Raw genomic sequence first — 19,202 nt, 5'->3', positions numbered from 1 at the left:
AGGGAAGACCTGAGCAGTCCATCACAGATACCACACACCTAGAGAAGACCTGAGCAGTCCATCACAGATAACACACACCTAGAGAACAAGACCTGAGCAGTCCATCACAGATAACACACACCTAGAGAAGACCTGAGCAGTCCATCACAGATAACAGACACCTAGAGAAGACCTGAGCAGTCCATCACAGATAACACACACCTAGAGAAGACCTGAGCAGTCCATCACAGATAACAGACACCTAGAGAAGACCTGAGCAGTCCATCACAGATGACACACACCTAGAGAAGACCTGAGCAGTCCATCACAGATGACACACACCTAGAGAAGACCTGATCCCAGGTAAGAGATTCATCAGTCATGAGGACAATATGATCAGACCTCACCCCACTGGAGACAATATGATCAGACCACACCACACTGGAGACAATATGATCAGACCACACCCCACTGGAGACAATATTATCAGACCACACCCCACTGGAGACAATATGATCAGACCACACCACACTGGAGACAATATGATCAGACCACACCCCACTGGAGACAATATGACCAGACCACACCCCACTGGAGACAATATGATCAGACCACACCCCACTGGAGACAATATGATCAGACCTCACCCCACTGGAGACAATATGATCAGACCACACCCCACTGGAGACAATATGATCAGACCACACCCCACTGGAGACAATATGATCAGACCTCACCCCACTGGAGACAAAATGATCAGACCACACCCCACTGGAGACAATATGATCAGACCTCACCCCACTGGAGACACTATGATCAGACCACACTGGAGACAATATGATCAGACCACACTGGAGACAATATGATCAGACCACACTGGAGACAATATGATCAGACCTCACCCCACTGGAGACAATATTATCAGACCACACCCCACTGGAGACACTATGATCAGACCACACCCCACTGGAGACAACATGATCAGACCACACCTCACTGGAGACAATATGATCAGACCACACCCCACTGGAGACAATATGATCAGACCACACCCCACTGGAGACAACATGATCAGACCACACCCCACTGGAGACAATATAATCAGACCACACCCCACTGGAGACAATATGATCAGACCACACCACACTGGAGACAATATGATCAGACCACACACCACTGGAGACAATATGATCAGACCTCACCCCACTGGAGACAATATAATCAGACCACACCCCACTGGAGACAATATGACCAGACCACACCCCACTGGAGACAATATGATCAGACCACACCCCACTGGAGACAATATGATCAGACCACACCCCACTGGAGACAACATGATCAGACCACACCACACTGGAGACAATATGATCAGACCACACCCCACTGGAGACAATATGATCAGACCACACCCCACTGGAGACAATATGATCAGACCACACCCCACTGGAGACAATATGATCAGACCACACCCCACTGGAGACAATATGATCAGACCTCACCCCACTGGAGACAATATGATCAGACCACACCGGAGACAATATGACCAGACCACACCCCACTGGAGACAATATGATCAGACCTCACCCCACTGGAGACAATATGATCAGACCTCACCCCACTGGAGACAATATGATCAGACCTCACCCCACTGGAGACAATATGATCAGACCACACCCCACTGGAGACAATATGATCAGACCACACCCCACTGGAGACAAAATGATCAGACCACACCCCACTGGAGACAATATGATCAGACCACACCTCACTGGAGACAATATGATCAGACCACACCGGAGACAATATGATCAGACCACACCCCACTGGAGACAATATGATCAGACCACACCGGAGACAATATGTGTGACTTGTGTACTAACTTTCCAGTGTTTTCTGTTCTGCATGTATTATAGTGTATTGTGTTTGTATTCTGACTTCACAAAAAGCATTTCCACGTGAATAAACAATCTGACCACTGCTCTACAATAAAATATATTGGATGGCATCATGTGACACAACGTACTGAAAAAAGGACAGAATAAAGGAGGATAACTGGAGTAAAGACAGAGAGGGTCATTACCACTATCTCTTCCTGATGAAGACAGAGGATCATTACCACTATCTCTTCCTGATGAAGGAGGATAACTGCAGTAAAGACAGAGGTTCATGACCACTATCTCTTCCTGATAAAGAGAGAGGTTCATTACCACTATCTCTTCCTGATAAAGAGAGAGGTTCATTACCACTATCTCTTCCTGATAAAGACAAACAATTCATGACCACTATCTTTTCCTGATGAAGACAGACAGGTTTATTACCACTATCTCTTCCTGATAAAGACAAACAATTCATGACCACTATCTCTTCCTGATAAAGACAAGAGAGGTTCATTACCACTATCTCTTCCTGATAAAGACAGAGGGGTTCATTACCACTATCTCTTCCTGATAAAGACAGAGAGGTTAATTACCAGTATCTCTTCCTGATAAAGACAGAGAGGTTAATTACCAGTATCTCTTCCCAGGAGCCTTTATAGAAGATGGGACTGTTGACGTTCCAGTAGGCGCACAGACATTCCAAACGGCCCAGCTGGAAACAGAGAGAGGACATGAAGTCAACAGAGAGAGGACAGGAAGTCAACAGAGAGAGGACAGGAAGTCAACAGAGAGAGGACAGGAAGTCAACAGAGAGAGGACAGGAAGTCAACAGAGAGAGGACAGGAAGTCAACAGAGAGAGGACAGGAAGTCAACAGAGAGAGGACAGGAAGTCAACTGGGCACGGGGTCATATCAACAATGTCACCCCAACGTTACAAATCAACAATATACAGCACAGCTTTGCCCTGAAATCTGTCAGGCCTTCCATGAATGAGCTGTGTGAGCTACAGACTCTGTGTTACCACAGTGGCAGTGTTACCTTGGAGCAGAATGACGGAGAGAGAGATCATGACAGCATATTCATTTAACGCTCCCCAAACCGGCTGTTACCTTGTAGATGATCCTGGCTGCCTCGTTCAGAATACACGACTTCCAGTTCTCATCGGTCGTCTACAAACAAAATCACAAGACAAAATGAACGAGCAGAATGACTGATATCAGAAAGACTCGTCACATCTTGTCGACCAGTGTGTGTGTGTGTACCTGTAGACTCAGCTCAGCCAGGGTGACTCCCATAGAGAGGGGCTGCTGGGGGTCTAATATCTGGAACACACAAACCACAGAGACAATCACACAACTTCCCATAATGCACTGGGAGACAGGAAGTACTAGGAAAGGATGTGAGGAAATGAGACAAGGAGAGATGACGAAAACAGACAAGAAGAGTAAGTGATGGAGGTAACGAGACAAGGAGAGAAGGGGTGAGGAAAGGAGACTAGGAGATGAGGTGAGGAAATGAGAGGAGGGAAAAGAGACAAGGATAGGAGGTGAGGAGAGGAGTTGAGGAGACATGGAGAGCCAGTGACGAGAGGAGATGAGGGAAGGAGACAAGGATATGAGGTGAGGAGGAAAAAAAAGAGAGGTGAGGAAAGATGAGGAGAGAAGACAATGAAAGGAGGTGAGGAAAGGATATAGGAGAGGTGAGGAAAGGAGACAAAGAGAGAGGAGGCTGTGAGAGGAGGAGTATTGTCCCCCAGCTCTAGAAACTAACATCGTCCTCATATCTGATATGGATGCTGGTGATCTTGACTTGCAGGTTCTTGATGACTTGCGTGGCCAGCTTCTCAGCAAACGTGTCCTTCTTCTCATCTTTCTGAGGCTTTTCTGAAATGACCAGAACAAGCTACTCAGGCAGCTGATAATGACCAGGACAAGCTACTCAGGCAGCTGATAATGACCAGGACAGGCTACTCAGGCAGCTGATAATGACCAGGACAAGCTACTCAGGTAGCTGATAATGACCAGAACAAGCTACTCAGGTAGCTGATAATGACCAGGACAAGCTACTCAGGCAGCTGATAATGACCAGAACAAGCTACTTAGGTAGCTGATAAAGACCAGGACAAGCTACTCAGGCAGCTGATCATGTGTACTGGTTGAAATCCACACAAGTCATTGGAAGATTTAAGAGAATGTCTTTTGGTCAAAACTACTGTCACAACACACAATCACATTGACGATCACAATCACGCAACACACGTACCCACCTTGTTTGTTTTCATGGCGTTTTAAAGATTTTAGACTCTTAAAGCTTTTTTTGTGTTTTTTAATCTTAAAGCCTTGATGATTAACGCAGCATTAAACAGAGGAAGAGCTGTTAGTGGATAGTCAGTGCAACAGTGACATGACAACCTGACATCAGAGCATGCAGAATGGGTTGAAGACAAAGATAACAACAGTGACAACCAGACATCAGAGCATGCAGAATGGGTTGAAGACAAAGATAACAACAGTGACAACCTGACATCAGAGCATGCAGAATGGGTTGAAGACAAAGATAACAACAGTGACAACCAGACATCAGAGCATGCAGAATGGGTTGAAGACAAAGCTAACAGTGACAACCAGATATCAGAGCAGGCAGAATGGGTTGAAGACAAAGATAACAACAGTGACAACCAGACATCAGAGCATGCAGAATAGGTTGAAGACAAAGATAACAACAGTGACAACCAGACATCAGAGCAGGTTGCCTGACTGGTCCACTACAGAACAGAACCTAATGCCTGACTGGTCCAGAAGATAACCTAATGCCTGGCTGGTCCACTACAGAACAGAACCTAATGCCTAGCTGGTCCACTACAGAACAGAACCCAATGCCTGACTGGTCCACTACAGAACAGAACCTAATGCCTGACTGGTCCACTACAGAACAGAACCTAATGCCTGGCTGGTCCACTACAGAACAGGACCTAATGCCTGACTGGTCCACTAGAGAACAGAACAGAACCTAATGCCTGGCTGGTCCACTACAGAACAGAACCTAATGCCTGGCTGGTCCACTACAGAACAGAACCTAATGCCTGGCTGGTCCAGAACAGAACCTAATGCCTGGCTGGTCCACTACAGAACAGGACCTAATGCCTGACTGGTCCACTAGAGAACAGAACAGAACCTAATGCCTGGCTGGTCCACTACAGAACAGAACCTAATGCCTGGCTGGTCCAGAACAGAACCTAATGCCTGGCTGGTCCACTACAGAACAGAACCTAATGCCTGACTGGTCCACTACAGAACAGAACCTAATGCCTGGCTGGTCCACTACAGAACAGAACCTAATGCCTGGCTGGTCCAGAACATAACCTAATGCCTGGCTGGTCCACTACAGAACAGAACCTAATGCCTAGCTGGTCCACTACAGAACAGAACCTAATGCCTGGCTGGTCCACTACAGAACAGAACCTAATGCCTGGCTGGTCCAGAACATAACCTAATGCCTGGCTGGTCCACTACAGAACAGAACCTAATGCCTGGCTGGTCCACTACAGAACAGAACCTAATGCCTGGCTGGTCCAGAAGATAACCTAATGCCTGGCTGGTCCACTACAGAACAGAACCTAATGCCTAGCTGGTCCACTACAGAACAGAACCCAATGCCTGACTGGTCCACTACAGAACAGAACCTAATGCCTGACTGGTCCACTACAGAACAGAACCTAATGCCTGGCTGGTCCACTACAGAACAGGACCTAATGCCTGACTGGTCCACTAGAGAACAGAACAGAACCTAATGCCTGACTGGTCCACTACAGAACAGAACCTAATGCCTGGCTGGTCCACTACAGTATAAAACCTAATGCCTGGCTGGTCCACTACAGAACAGGACCTAATGCCTAGCTGGTCCACTACAGAACAGAACCTAATGCCTGGCTGGTCCACTACAGAACAGAACCTAATGCCTAGCTGGTCCACTACAGAACAGAACCTAATGCCTGGCTGGTCCACTACAGAACAGAACCTAATGCCTGGCTGGTCCAGAACAGAACCTAATGCCTGGCTGGTCCACTACAGAACAGGACCTAATGCCTGACTGGTCCACTAGAGAACAGAACAGAACCTAATGCCTGACTGGTCCACTACAGAACAGAACCTAATGCCTGGCTGGTCCACTACAGTATAAAACCTAATGCCTGGCTGGTCCACTACAGAACAGAACCTAATGCCTGGCTGGTCCACTACAGAACAGGACCTAATGCCTGACTGGTCCACTAGAGAACAGAACAGAACCTAATGCCTGACTGGTCCACTACAGAACAGAACCTAATGCCTGGCTGGTCCACTACAGAACAGAACCTAATGCCTGACTGGTCCACTACAGAACAGAACCTAATGCCTGGCTGGTCCACTACAGAACAGAACAGAACCTAATGCCTGGCTGGTCCACTACAGAACAGAACCTAATGCCTGACTGGTCCACTACAGAACAGAACCTAATGCCTGGCTGGTCCACTACAGAACATAACCTAATGCCTGACTGGTCCACTACAGAACATAACCTAATGCCTGGCTGGTCCACTACAGAACATAACCTAATGCCTGGCTGGTCCACTACAGAACAGAACCTAATGCCTGGCTGGTCCACTACAGAACAGGACCTAATGCCTAGCTGGTCCACTACAGAACAGAACCTAATGCCTGGCTGGTCCACTACAGAACAGAACCTAATGCCTGACTGGTCCACTACAGAACAGAACCTAATGCCTAGCTGGTCCACTACAGAACAGAACCTAATGCCTGGCTGGTCCACTACAGAACAGAACCTAATGCCTGACTGGTCCACTACAGAACAGAACCTAATGCCTGGCTGGTCCACTACAGAACAGAACCTAATGCCTGGCTGGTCCACTACAGAACAGAACCTAATGCCTGGCTGGTCCACTACAGAACAGAACCTAATGCCTGGCTGGTCCAGAACATAACCTAATGCCTGGCTGGTCCACTACAGAACAGAACCTAATGCCTGGCTGGTCCACTACAGAACAGAACCTAATGCCTGGCTGGTCCAGAAGATAACCTAATGCCTGGCTGGTCCACTACAGAACAGAACCTAATGCCTAGCTGGTCCACTACAGAACAGAACCTAATGCCTGGCTGGTCCACTACAGAACAGAACCTAATGCCTGGCTGGTCCACTACAGAACAGAACCTAATGCCTGACTGGTCCACTAGAGAACAGAACCTAATGCCTGACTGGTCCACTAGAGAACAGAACCTAATGCCTGGCTGGTCCACTACAGAACAGAACCTAATGCCTGGCTGGTCCACTACAGAACAGAACCTAATGCCTGGCTGGTCCACTACAGAACAGAACCTAATGCCTGGCTGGTCCACTACAGAACAGAACCTAATGCCTGGCTGGTCCACTACAGAACAGAACCTAATGCCTGGCTGGTCCACTACAGAACAGAACCTAATGCCTGGCTGGTCCACTACAGAACAGAACCTAATGCCTGACTGGTCCACTACAGAACAGAACCTAATGCCTGACTGGTCCACTACAGAACAGAACCTAATGCCTGGCTGGTCCACTACAGAACAGGACCTAATGCCTGGCTGGTCCACTACAGAACAGAACCTAATGCCTGGCTGGTCCACTACAGAACAGGACCTAATGCCTGGCTGGTCCACTACAGAACAGGACCTAATGCCTGGCTGGTCCACTAGAGAACAGAACCTAATGCCTGGCTGGTCCACTAGAGAACAGAACAGAACCTAATGCCTGGCTGGTCCACTACAGAACAGAACCTAATGCCTGACTGGTCCACTACAGAACAGAACCTAATGCCTGGCTGGTCCACTACAGAACAGAACCTAATGCCTGGCTGGTCCACTACATTATAGAACAGAACCTAATGCCTGGCTGGTCCACTACAGAACAGAACCTAATGCCTGGCTGGTCCACTACATTATAGAACAGAACCTAATGCCTGGCTGGTCCACTACAGAACAGAACCTAATGCCTGGCTGGTCCACTACAGAACAGAACAGAACCTAATGCCTGGCTGGTCCACTACAGAACAGAACCTAATGCCTGGCTGGTCCACTACAGAACAGAACCCAATGCCTGGCTGGTCCACTACATTATAGAACAGAACCTAATGCCTGGCTGGTCCACCACTGTACTGAACAGAACCTAATGCCTGACTGGTCCACTACTGAACAGAACCTAATGCCTGACTGGTCCACTACATTATAGAACAGAACCTAATGCCTGGCTGGTCCACCACAGTACTGAACAGAACCTAATGCCTGACTGGTCCACTACAGAACAGAACCTAATGCCTGACTGGTCCACTACAGTATAGAACAGAACCTAATGCCTAGCTGGTCCACTACAGTATAGAACAGAACCTAATGCCTAGCTGGTCCACTACATTATAGAACAGAACCTAATTCCTAGCTGGTCCACTACATTATAGAACAGAACCTAATGCCTGACTGGTCCACTACACTACTGAACAGAACCTAATGCCTGACTGAACCACCACAGAACAGAACCTACCATGCTGAGGCTCCTTATACACAACACTTTCCAGATTAAACAGCAGCTCTCCCGTCTGAGAGTCTACGTGTCCCGTGAGGTGAGCAGCACAAGGTAGAGAGAGAGCAGTGGTCAGATTAAATACACCATCAGCAGCACAAGGTAGAGAGAGAGAGTAGTGGTCAGATTAAATACACCATCAGCAGCACAAGGTAGAGAGAGAGAGTAGTGGTCAGATTAAATACACCATCAGCAGCACAAGGTAGAGAGAGAGAGCAGTGGTCAGACTAAATCAGACTGTCACACTGTGATGTCAGTCCACTAGTTTAACTCCCGTCTCCTCACCTCTGTGATGTCAGTCCACTAGTTTAACTCCTCACCCCTGTAATGTCAGTCCACTAGTTTAACTCCTGTCTCTTCACCTCTGTGATGTCAGTCCACTAGTTTAACTCCCGTCTCTTCACCTCTGTGATGTCAGTCCACTAGTTTAACTCCTCACCCGTGATGTCAGTCCACTAGTTTAACTCCTCACCTCTGTGATGTCAGTCCCTAGTTTAACTCCCGTCTCCTCACCTCTGTGATGTCAGTCCACTAGTTTAACTCCTGTCTCCTCACCTCTGTGATGTCAGTCCACTAGTTTAACTCCTGGCTCCTCACCTCTGTGATGTCAGTCCACTAGTTTAACTCCTCACCTCTGTGATGTCAGTCCACTAGTTTAACTCCTCACCTCTGTGATGTCAGTCCCTAGTTTAACTCCCGTCTCCTCACCTCTGTGATATCAGTCTACTAGTTTAACTCCTCACCTCTGTGATGTCAGTCCACTAGTTTAACTCCCGTCTCCTCACCCCTGTAATGTCAGTCCACTAGTTTAACTCCTCACCCCTGTGATGTCAGTCCACTAGTTTAACTCCTGACTCCTCACCCCTGTGATGTCAGTCCACTAGTTTAACTCCTGTCTCCTCACCTCTGTGATGTCAGTCCACTAGTTTAACTCCCGTCTCCTCACCCCTGTGATGTCAGTCCACTAGTTTAACTCCTGTCTCTTCACCTCTGTGATGTCAGTCCACTAGTTTAACTCCTCACCCCTGTGATGTCAGTCCACTAGTTTAACTCCTCACCCCTGTGATGTCAGTCCACTAGTTTAACTCCCGTCTCCTCACCCCTGTGATGTCAGTCCACTAGTTTAACTCCTGTCTCTTCACCTCTGTGATGTCAGTCCACTAGTTTAACTCCTCACCTCTGTGATGTCAGTCCACTAGTTTAACTCCTCACCCCTGTGATGTCAGTCCACTAGTTTAACTCCTCACCTCTGTGATGTCAGTCCACTAGTTTAACTCCTCACCTCTGTGATGTCAGTCCACTAGTTTAACTCCTGTCTCCTCACCTCTGTGATGTCAGTCCACTAGTTTAACTCCTCACCTCTGTGATATCAGTCTACTAGTTTAACTCCTCACCTCTGTGATGTCAGTCCACTAGTTTAACTCCCGTCTCCTCACCCCTGTAATGTCAGTCCACTAGTTTAACTCCTCACCCCTGTGATGTCAGTCCACTAGTTTAACTCCTGACTCCTCACCCCTGTGATGTCAGTCCACTAGTTTAACTCCTGTCTCCTCACCTCTGTGATGTCAGTCCACTAGTTTAACTCCCGTCTCCTCACCCCTGTGATGTCAGTCCACTAGTTTAACTCCCGTCTCCTCACCCCTGTGATGTCAGTCCACTAGTTTAACTCCTCACCTCTGTGATGTCAGTCCACTAGTTTAACTCCTGTCTCTTCACCTCTGTGATGTCAGTCCACTAGTTTAACTCCTCACCTCTGTGATGTCAGTCCACTAGTTTAACTCCTCACCTCTGTGATGTCAGTCCCTAGTTTAACTCCTGTCTCTTCACCTCTGTGATGTCAGTCCACTAGTTTAACTCCTGTCTCCTCACCTCTGTGATGTCAGTCCACTAGTTTAACTCCTGTCTCCTCACCTCTGTGATGTCAGTCCACTAGTTTAACTCCTCACCTCTGTGATGTCAGTCCACTAGTTTAACTCCTCACCTCTGTGATGTCAGTCCCTAGTTTAACTCCCGTCTCCTCACCTCTGATGTCAGTCCACTAGTTTAACTCCTGACTCCTCACCTCTGTGATGTCAGTCCCTAGTTTAACTCCCGTCTCCTCACCCCTGTGATGTCAGTCCACTAGTTTAACTCCTGACTCCTCACCCCTGTGATGTCAATCCACTAGTTTAACTCCTGTCTCCTCACCTCTGTGATGTCAGTCCACTAGTTTAACTCCCGTCTCCTCACCTCTGCGAGCAGCCATCAGTAGCGCCTCCTCAATGCGCTGCAGCTCCTTCTGCTTGGCCTCCTGCTGGTATCGCTCCTCCTTCGCGGCGTCATACTTTATCGCTTTGAAACAACACACCACAGTACATAGTTAATAAACACAACGGGTGTTGGAATTACAATATTCAGAGCTTCAGGTGATGTTAGGTACTTAAATCACTTTGAACAAGACAACATGGTTTCATAGTGGATACACATAGAACAAGACAACATGGTTTCATAGTGGATACACATAGAACAAGACAGCATGGTTTCATAGTAGATACATATAGAACAAGACAACATGGTTTCATAGTGGATACATATAGAACTGTTGATAGAACAAGACAACATGGTTTCATAGTGGATACATATAGAACTGTTGATAGAACAAGACAACATGGTTTCATAGTGGATACATATAGAACAAGACAACATGGTTTCATAGTGGATACACATAGAACAGGACAACATGGTTTCATAGTGGATACATATAGAACTGTTGATAGAACAAGACAACATGGTTTCATAGTGGATACATATAGAACTGTTGATAGAACAAGACAACATGGTTTCATAGTGGATATACATAGAACAAGACAACATGGTTTCATAGTGGATACACATAGGACTGTTGATAGAACAAGACAACAGTTTCATAGTGGATACACATAGAACAAGACAACATAGTTTCATAGTGGATACATATAGAACTGTTGATAGAAAAAGACAACATGGTTTCATAGTGGATACACATAGTTCTGTTGGTTTTCATACACTTTCTTTCATTGTCAAGAAACCAAAGGCACAATCCCAGTCATATTAGCATCCCATGCTAAATTTTGATAACCCCAGTCATATTAGCATCCCATGCTAGTTGTTGATAACCCCAGTCATATTAGCAACCCATTATAGTTGATAATCCCAGTCATATTAACAACCCATGATAGTTGATAATCCCAGTCATATTAACAACCCATGCTAGTTGTTACATCTTTAGATCTCCCCTCGTTCTATATTCTAACAGATGTTTCCATCTCTGTCCATGAAACCCTGTTTTCCCGGCTAAATGCATTTTGGGACATTTGCTTGTAGTCCTACCGCCGTGTTCACATTGCTGACCTTAAAATGTGAAAAAATAATAGTTTATCAGTCCCCCCCCCACGGAGCGAACATGTTGGGCTTTGAGTTAATCCTGGGCTATATATATATATATATATATATACACACATACCTCTAGAGAGAGAGAGAGAGAGAGAGAGAGAGAGCGAGATAGTAGGACTATTGAAACAGTCTCCCTCCCTCTCCTAGTGTTATGAATAGTAGGACTATTGAAACAGTCTCCCTCTCCTAGTGTTATGAATAGTAGGACTATTGAAACAGTCTCCCTCCCTCTCCTAGTGTTATGAATAGTAGGACTATTGAAACAGTCTCCCTCCCTCTCCTAGTGTTATGAATAGTAGGACTATTGAAACAGTCTCCCTCTCCTAGTGTTATGGATAGTAGGACTATTGAAACAGTCTCCCTCCCTCTCCTAGTGTTATGAATAGTAGGACTATTGAAACAGTCTCCCTCCCTCTCCTAGTGTTATGAATAGTAGGACTATTGAAACAGTCTCCCTCCCTCTCCTAGTGTTATGAATAGTAGGACTATTGAAACAGTCTCCCTCCCTCTCCTAGTGTTATGAATAGTAGGACTATTGAAACAGTCTCCCTCCCTCTCCTAGTGTTATGAATAGTAGGACTATTGAAACAGTCTCCCTCCCTCTCCTAGTGTTATGAATAGTAGGACTATTGAAACAGTCTCCCTCCCTCTCCTAGTGTTATGAATAGTAGGACTATTGAAACAGTCTCCCTCCCTCTCCTAGTGTTATGAATAGTAGGACTATTGAAACAGTCTCCCTCCCTCTCCTAGTGTTATGAATAGTAGGACTATTGAAACAGTCTCCCTCCCTCTCCTAGTGTTATGAATAGTAGGACTATTGAAACAGTCTCCCTCCCTCTCCTAGTGTTATGAATAGTAGGACTATTGAAACAGTCTCCCTCCCTCTCCTAGTGTTATGAATAGTAGGACTATTGAAACAGTCTCCCTCCCTCTCCTAGTGTTATGAATAGTAGGACTATTGAAACAGTCTCCCTCCCTCTCCTAGTGTTATGAATAGTAGGACTATTGAAACAGTCTCCCTCCCTCTCCTAGTGTTATGAATAGTAGGACTATTGAAACAGTCTCCCTCCCTCTCCTAGTGTTATGAATAGTAGGACTATTGAAACAGTCTCCCTCCCTCTCCTAGTGTTATGGATAGTAGGACTATTGAAACAGTCTCCCTCTCCTAGTGTTATGGATAGTAGGACTATTGAAACAGTCTCCCTCTCCTAGTGTTATGAATAGTAGGACTATTGAAACAGTCTCCCTCTCCTAGTGTTATGGATAGTAGGACTATTGAAACAGTCTCCCTCTCCTAGTGTTATGAATAGTAGGACTATTGAAACAGTCTCCCTCTCCTAGTGTTATGGATAGTAGGACTATTGAAACAGTCTCCCTCCCTCTCCTAGTGTTATGGATAGTAGGACTATTGAAACAGTCTCCCTCCCTCTCCTAGTGTTATGAATAGTAGGACTATTGAAACAGTCTCCCTCCCTCTCCTAGTGTTATGAATAGTACGACTATTGAAACAGTCTCCCTCCACTCCTAGTGTTATGAATAGTAGGACTATTGAAACAGTCTCCCTCCCTCTCCTAGTGTTATGAATAGTAGGACTATTGAAACAGTCTCCCTCCCTCTCCTAGTGTTATGGATAGTAGGACTATTGAAACAGTCTCCCTCCCTCTCCTAGTGTTATGGATAGTAGGACTATTGAAACAGTCTCCCTCCCTCTCCTAGTGTTATGGATAGTAGGACTATTGAAACAGTCTCTCTCCCTCCTAGTGTTATGGATAGTAGGACTATTGAAACAGTCTCCCTCCCTCTCCTAGTGTTATGAATAGTAGGACTATTGAAACAGTCTCCCTCTCCTAGTGTTATGGATAGTAGGACTATTGAAACAGTCTCCCTCCCTCTCCTAGTGTTATGAATAGTAGGACTATTGAAACAGTCTCCCTCCCTCTCCTAGTGTTATGAATAGTAGGACTATTGAAACAGTCTCCCTCCCTCTCCTAGTGTTATGAATAGTAGGACTATTGAAACAGTCTCCCTCCCTCTCCTAGTGTTATGGATAGTAGGACTATTGAAACAGTCTCCCTCCCTCTCCTAGTGTTATGAATAGTAGGACTATTGAAACAGTCTCCCTCCCTCTCCTAGTGTTATGGATAGTAGGACTATTGAAACAGTCTCCCTCCCTCTCCTAGTGTTATGGATAGTAGGACTATTGAAACAGTCTCTCTCCCTCTCCTAGTGTTATGGATAGTAGGACTATTGAAACAGTCTCCCTCCCTCTCCTAGTGTTATGAATAGTAGGACTATTGAAACAGTCTCCCTCCCTCTCCTAGTGTTATGAATAGTAGGACTATTGAAACAGTCTCCCTCCCTCTCCTAGTGTTATGAATAGTAGGACTATTGAAACAGTCTCCCTCCCTCTCCTAGTGTTATGAATAGTAGGACTATTGAAACAGTCTCCCTCCCTCTCCTAGTGTTATGAATAGTAGGACTATTGAAACAGTCTCCCTCCCTCTCCTAGTGTTATGAATAGTAGGACTATTGAAACAGTCTCTCTCTCTCCTAGTGTTATGAATAGTAGGACTATTGAAACAGTCTCCCTCCCTCTCCTAGTGTTATGAATAGTAGGACTATTGAAACAGTCTCCCTCTCCTAGTGTTATGGATAGTAGGACTATTGAAACAGTCTCCCTCTCCTAGTGTTATGGATAGTAGGAATATTGAAACAGTCTCCCTCCCTCTCCTAGTGTTATGAAGGAGCCTGACTGCCTTCAGGACCGTGTTCGTGTCCATGGATAACTCAAGGTCTTTGTGTCCAGTGGTTGCCTAGCAGCAGAGGTGTTTTCTCTAGATGTGTCAGCCAGATTAATAACCACATCTAAAACACACAGTACAGGAAGAAGGGCTGGGCCATACATCGTCTTATGTCTTATTAAAGAATCTAAAACACACAGTACAGGATGAAGGGCTGGGCCATACATCGTCTTATGTCTTATTAAAGAATCTAAAACACACAGTACAGGATGAAGGGCTGGGCAACACATCGTCTTATTAAAGAATCTAAAACACACAGTACAGGATGAAGGGCTGGGCCATACATCGTCTTATTAAAGAATCTAAAACACACAGTACAGGATGAAGGGCTGGGCCATACATCGTCTTATTAAAGAATCTAAAACACACAGTACAGGATGAAGGGCTGGGCCATACATCGTCTTATTAAAGAATCTAAAACACACAGTACAGGATGAAGGGCTGGGCCATACATCGTCTTATTAAAGAATCTAAAACACACAGTACAGGATGAAGGGCTGGGCCATACATCGTCTTATTAAAGAATCTAAAACACACAGTACAGGATGAAGGGCTGGGCAACACATCGTCTTATTAAAGAATCTAAAACACACAGTACAGGAAGAAGGGCTGGGCCATACATCGTCTTATTAAAGAATCTAAAACACACAGTACAGGATGAAGGGCTGGGCCATACATCGTCTTATTAAAGAATCTAAAACACACAGTACAGGATGAAGGGCTGGGCCATACATCGTCTTATTAAAGAATCTAAAACACACAGTACAGGAAGAAGGGCTGGGCCATACATCGTCTTATTAAAGAATCTAAAACACACAGTACAGGAAGAAGGGCTGGGCCATACATCGTCTTATTAAAGAATCTAAAACACACAGTACAGGATGAAGGGCTGGGCCATACATCGTCTTATTAAAGAATCTAAAACACACAGTACAGGAAGAAGGGCTGGGCAACACATCGTCTTATTAAAGAATCTAAAAACACACAGTACAGGATGAAGGGCTGGGCCATACATCGTCTTATTAAAGAATCTAAAACACACAGTACAGGATGAAGGGCTGGGCCATACATCGTCTTATTAAATAATCTAAAACACACAGTACAGGAAGAAGGGCTGGGCCATACATCGTCTTATTAAATAATCTAAAACACACAGTACAGGAAGAAGGGCTGGGCCATACATCGTCTTATTAAAGAATCTAAAACACACAGTACAGGATGAAGGGCTGGGCCATACATCGTCTTATTAAAGAATCTAAAACACACAGTACAGGATGAAGGGCTGGGCCATACATCGTCTTATTAAAGAATCTAAAACACACAGTACAGGATGAAGGGCTGGGCCACACATCGTCTTATTAAAGAATCTAAAACACACAGTACAGGATGAAGGGCTGGGCCATACATCGTCTTATTAAAGAATCTAAAACACACAGTACAGGATGAAGGGCTGGGCCACACATCGTCTTATTAAAGAATCTAAAACACACAGTACAGGAAGAAGGGCTGGGCAACACATCGTCTTATTAAAGAATCTAAAACACACAGTACAGGATGAAGGGCTGGGCCATACATCGTCTTATTAAAGAATCTAAAACACACAGTACAGGATGAAGGGCTGGGCCATACATCGTCTTATTAAAGAATCTAAAACACACAGTACAGGATGAAGGGCTGGGCCATACATCGTCTTATTAAAGAATCTAAAACACACAGTACAGGATGAAGGGCTGGGCCATACATCGTCTTATGTCTTATTAAAGAATCTAAAAACACACAGTACAGGAAGAAGGGCTGGGCCATACATTGTCTTATTAAAGAATCTAAAACACACAGTACAGGAAGAAGGGCTGGGCCATACATCGTCTTATGTCTTATTAAAGAATCTAAAACACACAGTACAGGATGAAGGGCTGGGCCATACATCGTCTTATTAAAGAATCTAAAACACACAGTACAGGATGAAGGGCTGGGCCATACATCGTCTTATTAAAGAATCTAAAACACACAGTACAGGAAGAAGGGCTGGGCCATACATCGTCTTATGTCTTATTAAAGAATCTAAAACACACAGTACAGGATGAAGGGCTGGGCAACACATCGTCTTATTAAAGAATCTAAAACACACAGTACAGGATGAAGGGCTGGGCCATACATCGTCTTATTAAAGAATCTAAAACACACAGTACAGGATGAAGGGCTGGGCCATACATCGTCTTATTAAAGAATCTAAAACACACAGTACAGGATGAAGGGCTGGGCCATACATCGTCTTATTAAAGAATCTAAAACACACAGTACAGGATGAAGGGCTGGGCCATACATCGTCTTATTAAAGAATCTAAAACACACAGTACAGGAAGAAGGGCTGGGCCATACATCGTCTTATGTCTTATTAAAGAATCTAAAACACACAGTACAGGATGAAGGGCTGGGCAACACATCGTCTTATTAAAGAATCTAAAACACACAGTACAGGATGAAGGGCTGGGCCACACATCGTCTTATTAAAGAATCTAAAACACACAGTACAGGATGAAGGGCTGGGCCATACATCGTCTTATTAAAGAATCTAAAACACACAGTACAGGATGAAGGGCTGGGCCATACATCGTCTTATTAAAGAATCTAAAACACACAGTACAGGATGAAGGGCTGGGCCATACATCGTCTTATTAAAGAATCTAAAACACACAGTACAGGAAGAAGGGCTGGGCCATACATCGTCTTATGTCTTATTAAAGAATCTAAAACACACAGTACAGGATGAAGGGCTGGGCAACACATCGTCTTATTAAAGAATCTAAAACACACAGTACAGGATGAAGGGCTGGGCCATACATCGTCTTATTAAAGAATCTAAAACACACAGTACAGGATGAAGGGCTGGGCCATACATCGTCTTATTAAAGAATCTAAAACACACAGTACAGGATGAAGGGCTGGGCCATACATCGTCTTATGTCTTATTAAAGAATCTTATGTAAATGACACTGGAACTTCCATTCAACAAATGATATCTGAAAAACCTTCTTGATTAACGGAAACGTCCGGATTGTTATTTTTCATGACTCAAAACAAGACACGTTGAAAAAAAAACATGAGACATTTTGTAAACTTGCAGAAAGAAGACTTGTGTTTCAGACAGAAGTCTAGACCCCATAACCAACCAAGGATGTAAAACACCTGTTAGTAGATTGGAGCTGGTGTTTAATGGAAGTACAGACCCCATAACCAACCAAGGGTATAAAACACTATCTGTCTGTTAGTAGATTGGAGCTGGTGTTTAATGGAGGTATAGACCCCATAACCAACCAAGGATATAAAACACTATCTGTCTGTTAGTAGATTGGAGCTGGTGTTTAATAGAGGTATAGACCCCATAACCAACCAAGGATATAAAACACCTGTTAGTAGATTGGAGCTGGTGTTTAATGGAGGTATAGACCCCATAACCAACCAAGGGTATAAAACACTGGGACAGATAAAGACTTAAAGCGGATATACAGGTACCGTATAACTGTCATTGTGTTAGTATCTGACTCAGCTATTCATGTGTTCTCAGGACAAAACCTTACCATTGAAAACAGGTCCCCCCCCAAAAAAACAAAAAGTCTGGAGAAGCTCAGAAGATTCCAGAATAAAACCCACAATACAAGCCATTCTAATACTACAGTACCAGTGTTAAATCATCAAGCTGAAACGACTAGCGGTATAGTCTGGTTCTGGGGAGATACTGGTCGTGGAGGGTTTTATTCCAGCCTAGCGGTATAGTCTGGTTCTGGGGAGATACTGGTCGTGGAGGGCTTTATTCCGGCCTAGCGGTATAGCCTGGTTCTGGGGAGATACTGGTCGTGGAGGGTTTTATTCCAGCCTAGCGGTATAGTCTGGTTCTGGGGAGATACTGGTCGTGGAGGGTTTTATTCCAGCCTAGCGGTATAGTCTGGTTCTGGCGAGATACTGGTCGTGGAGGGTTTTATTCCAGCATAGCGGTATAGTCTGGTTCTGGGGAGATACTGGTCATGGAGGGTTTTATTCTAGCCTAGCGGTATAGTCTGGTTCTGGGGAGATACTGGTCGTGGAGGGTTTTATTCCAGCCTAGCGGTATAGTCTGGTTCTGGGGAGATACTGGTCGTGGAGGGTTTAATTCCAGCCTAGCGGTATAGTCTGGTTCTGGGGAGATACTGGTCGTGGAGGGTTTTATTCTAGACTAGCGGTATAGTCTGGTTCTGGGGAGATACTGGTCGTGGAGGGTTTTATTCTAGACTAGCGGAATAGTCTGGTTCTGGGGAGAAACTGGTCGTGGAGGGTTTTATTCCAGCCTAGCAGTATAGTCTGGTTCTGGGGAGATACTGGTCGTGGAGGGGTTTTATTCCGGCCTAGCGGTATAGTCTGGTTCTGGGGAGATACTGGTCGTGGAGGGTTTTATTCCGGCCTAGCGGTATAGTCTGGTTCTGGGGAGATACTGGTCGTGGAGGGTTTTATTCCGGCCTAGCGGTATAGTCTGGTTCTGGGGAGATACTGGTCGTG

The 19,202-nt window shown here is 45.2% G+C and overlaps 1 protein-coding gene across 1 annotated transcript in view; it reads right to left on the bottom strand.

The window, feature by feature from the left end:
* Positions 1 to 19,202, bottom strand: part of LOC139385252 (vacuolar protein sorting 13 homolog C) — a 204,483-nt gene that overhangs the window by 162,981 nt on the left and 22,300 nt on the right. The window contains exons 5-11 of the mRNA XM_071130409.1: positions 10,690 to 10,791; positions 8,422 to 8,484; positions 4,127 to 4,198; positions 3,631 to 3,743; positions 3,123 to 3,182; positions 2,970 to 3,029; positions 2,491 to 2,571 (exon numbers count right to left, since the gene is read on the bottom strand). Coding sequence (XP_070986510.1) covers positions 2,491 to 2,571; positions 2,970 to 3,029; positions 3,123 to 3,182; positions 3,631 to 3,743; positions 4,127 to 4,198; positions 8,422 to 8,484; positions 10,690 to 10,791 — 551 coding nt within the window. The remainder of the gene's footprint in view (positions 1 to 2,490; positions 2,572 to 2,969; positions 3,030 to 3,122; positions 3,183 to 3,630; positions 3,744 to 4,126; positions 4,199 to 8,421; positions 8,485 to 10,689; positions 10,792 to 19,202) is intronic.

The sequence above is a fragment of the Oncorhynchus clarkii genome, chromosome 26 (genome assembly GCF_045791955.1).
Source record: "Oncorhynchus clarkii lewisi isolate Uvic-CL-2024 chromosome 26, UVic_Ocla_1.0, whole genome shotgun sequence".
Classification (NCBI taxonomy): Eukaryota; Metazoa; Chordata; class Actinopteri; order Salmoniformes; family Salmonidae; genus Oncorhynchus; species Oncorhynchus clarkii.
This window is presented reverse-complemented; position numbering and strand designations above follow the sequence as displayed.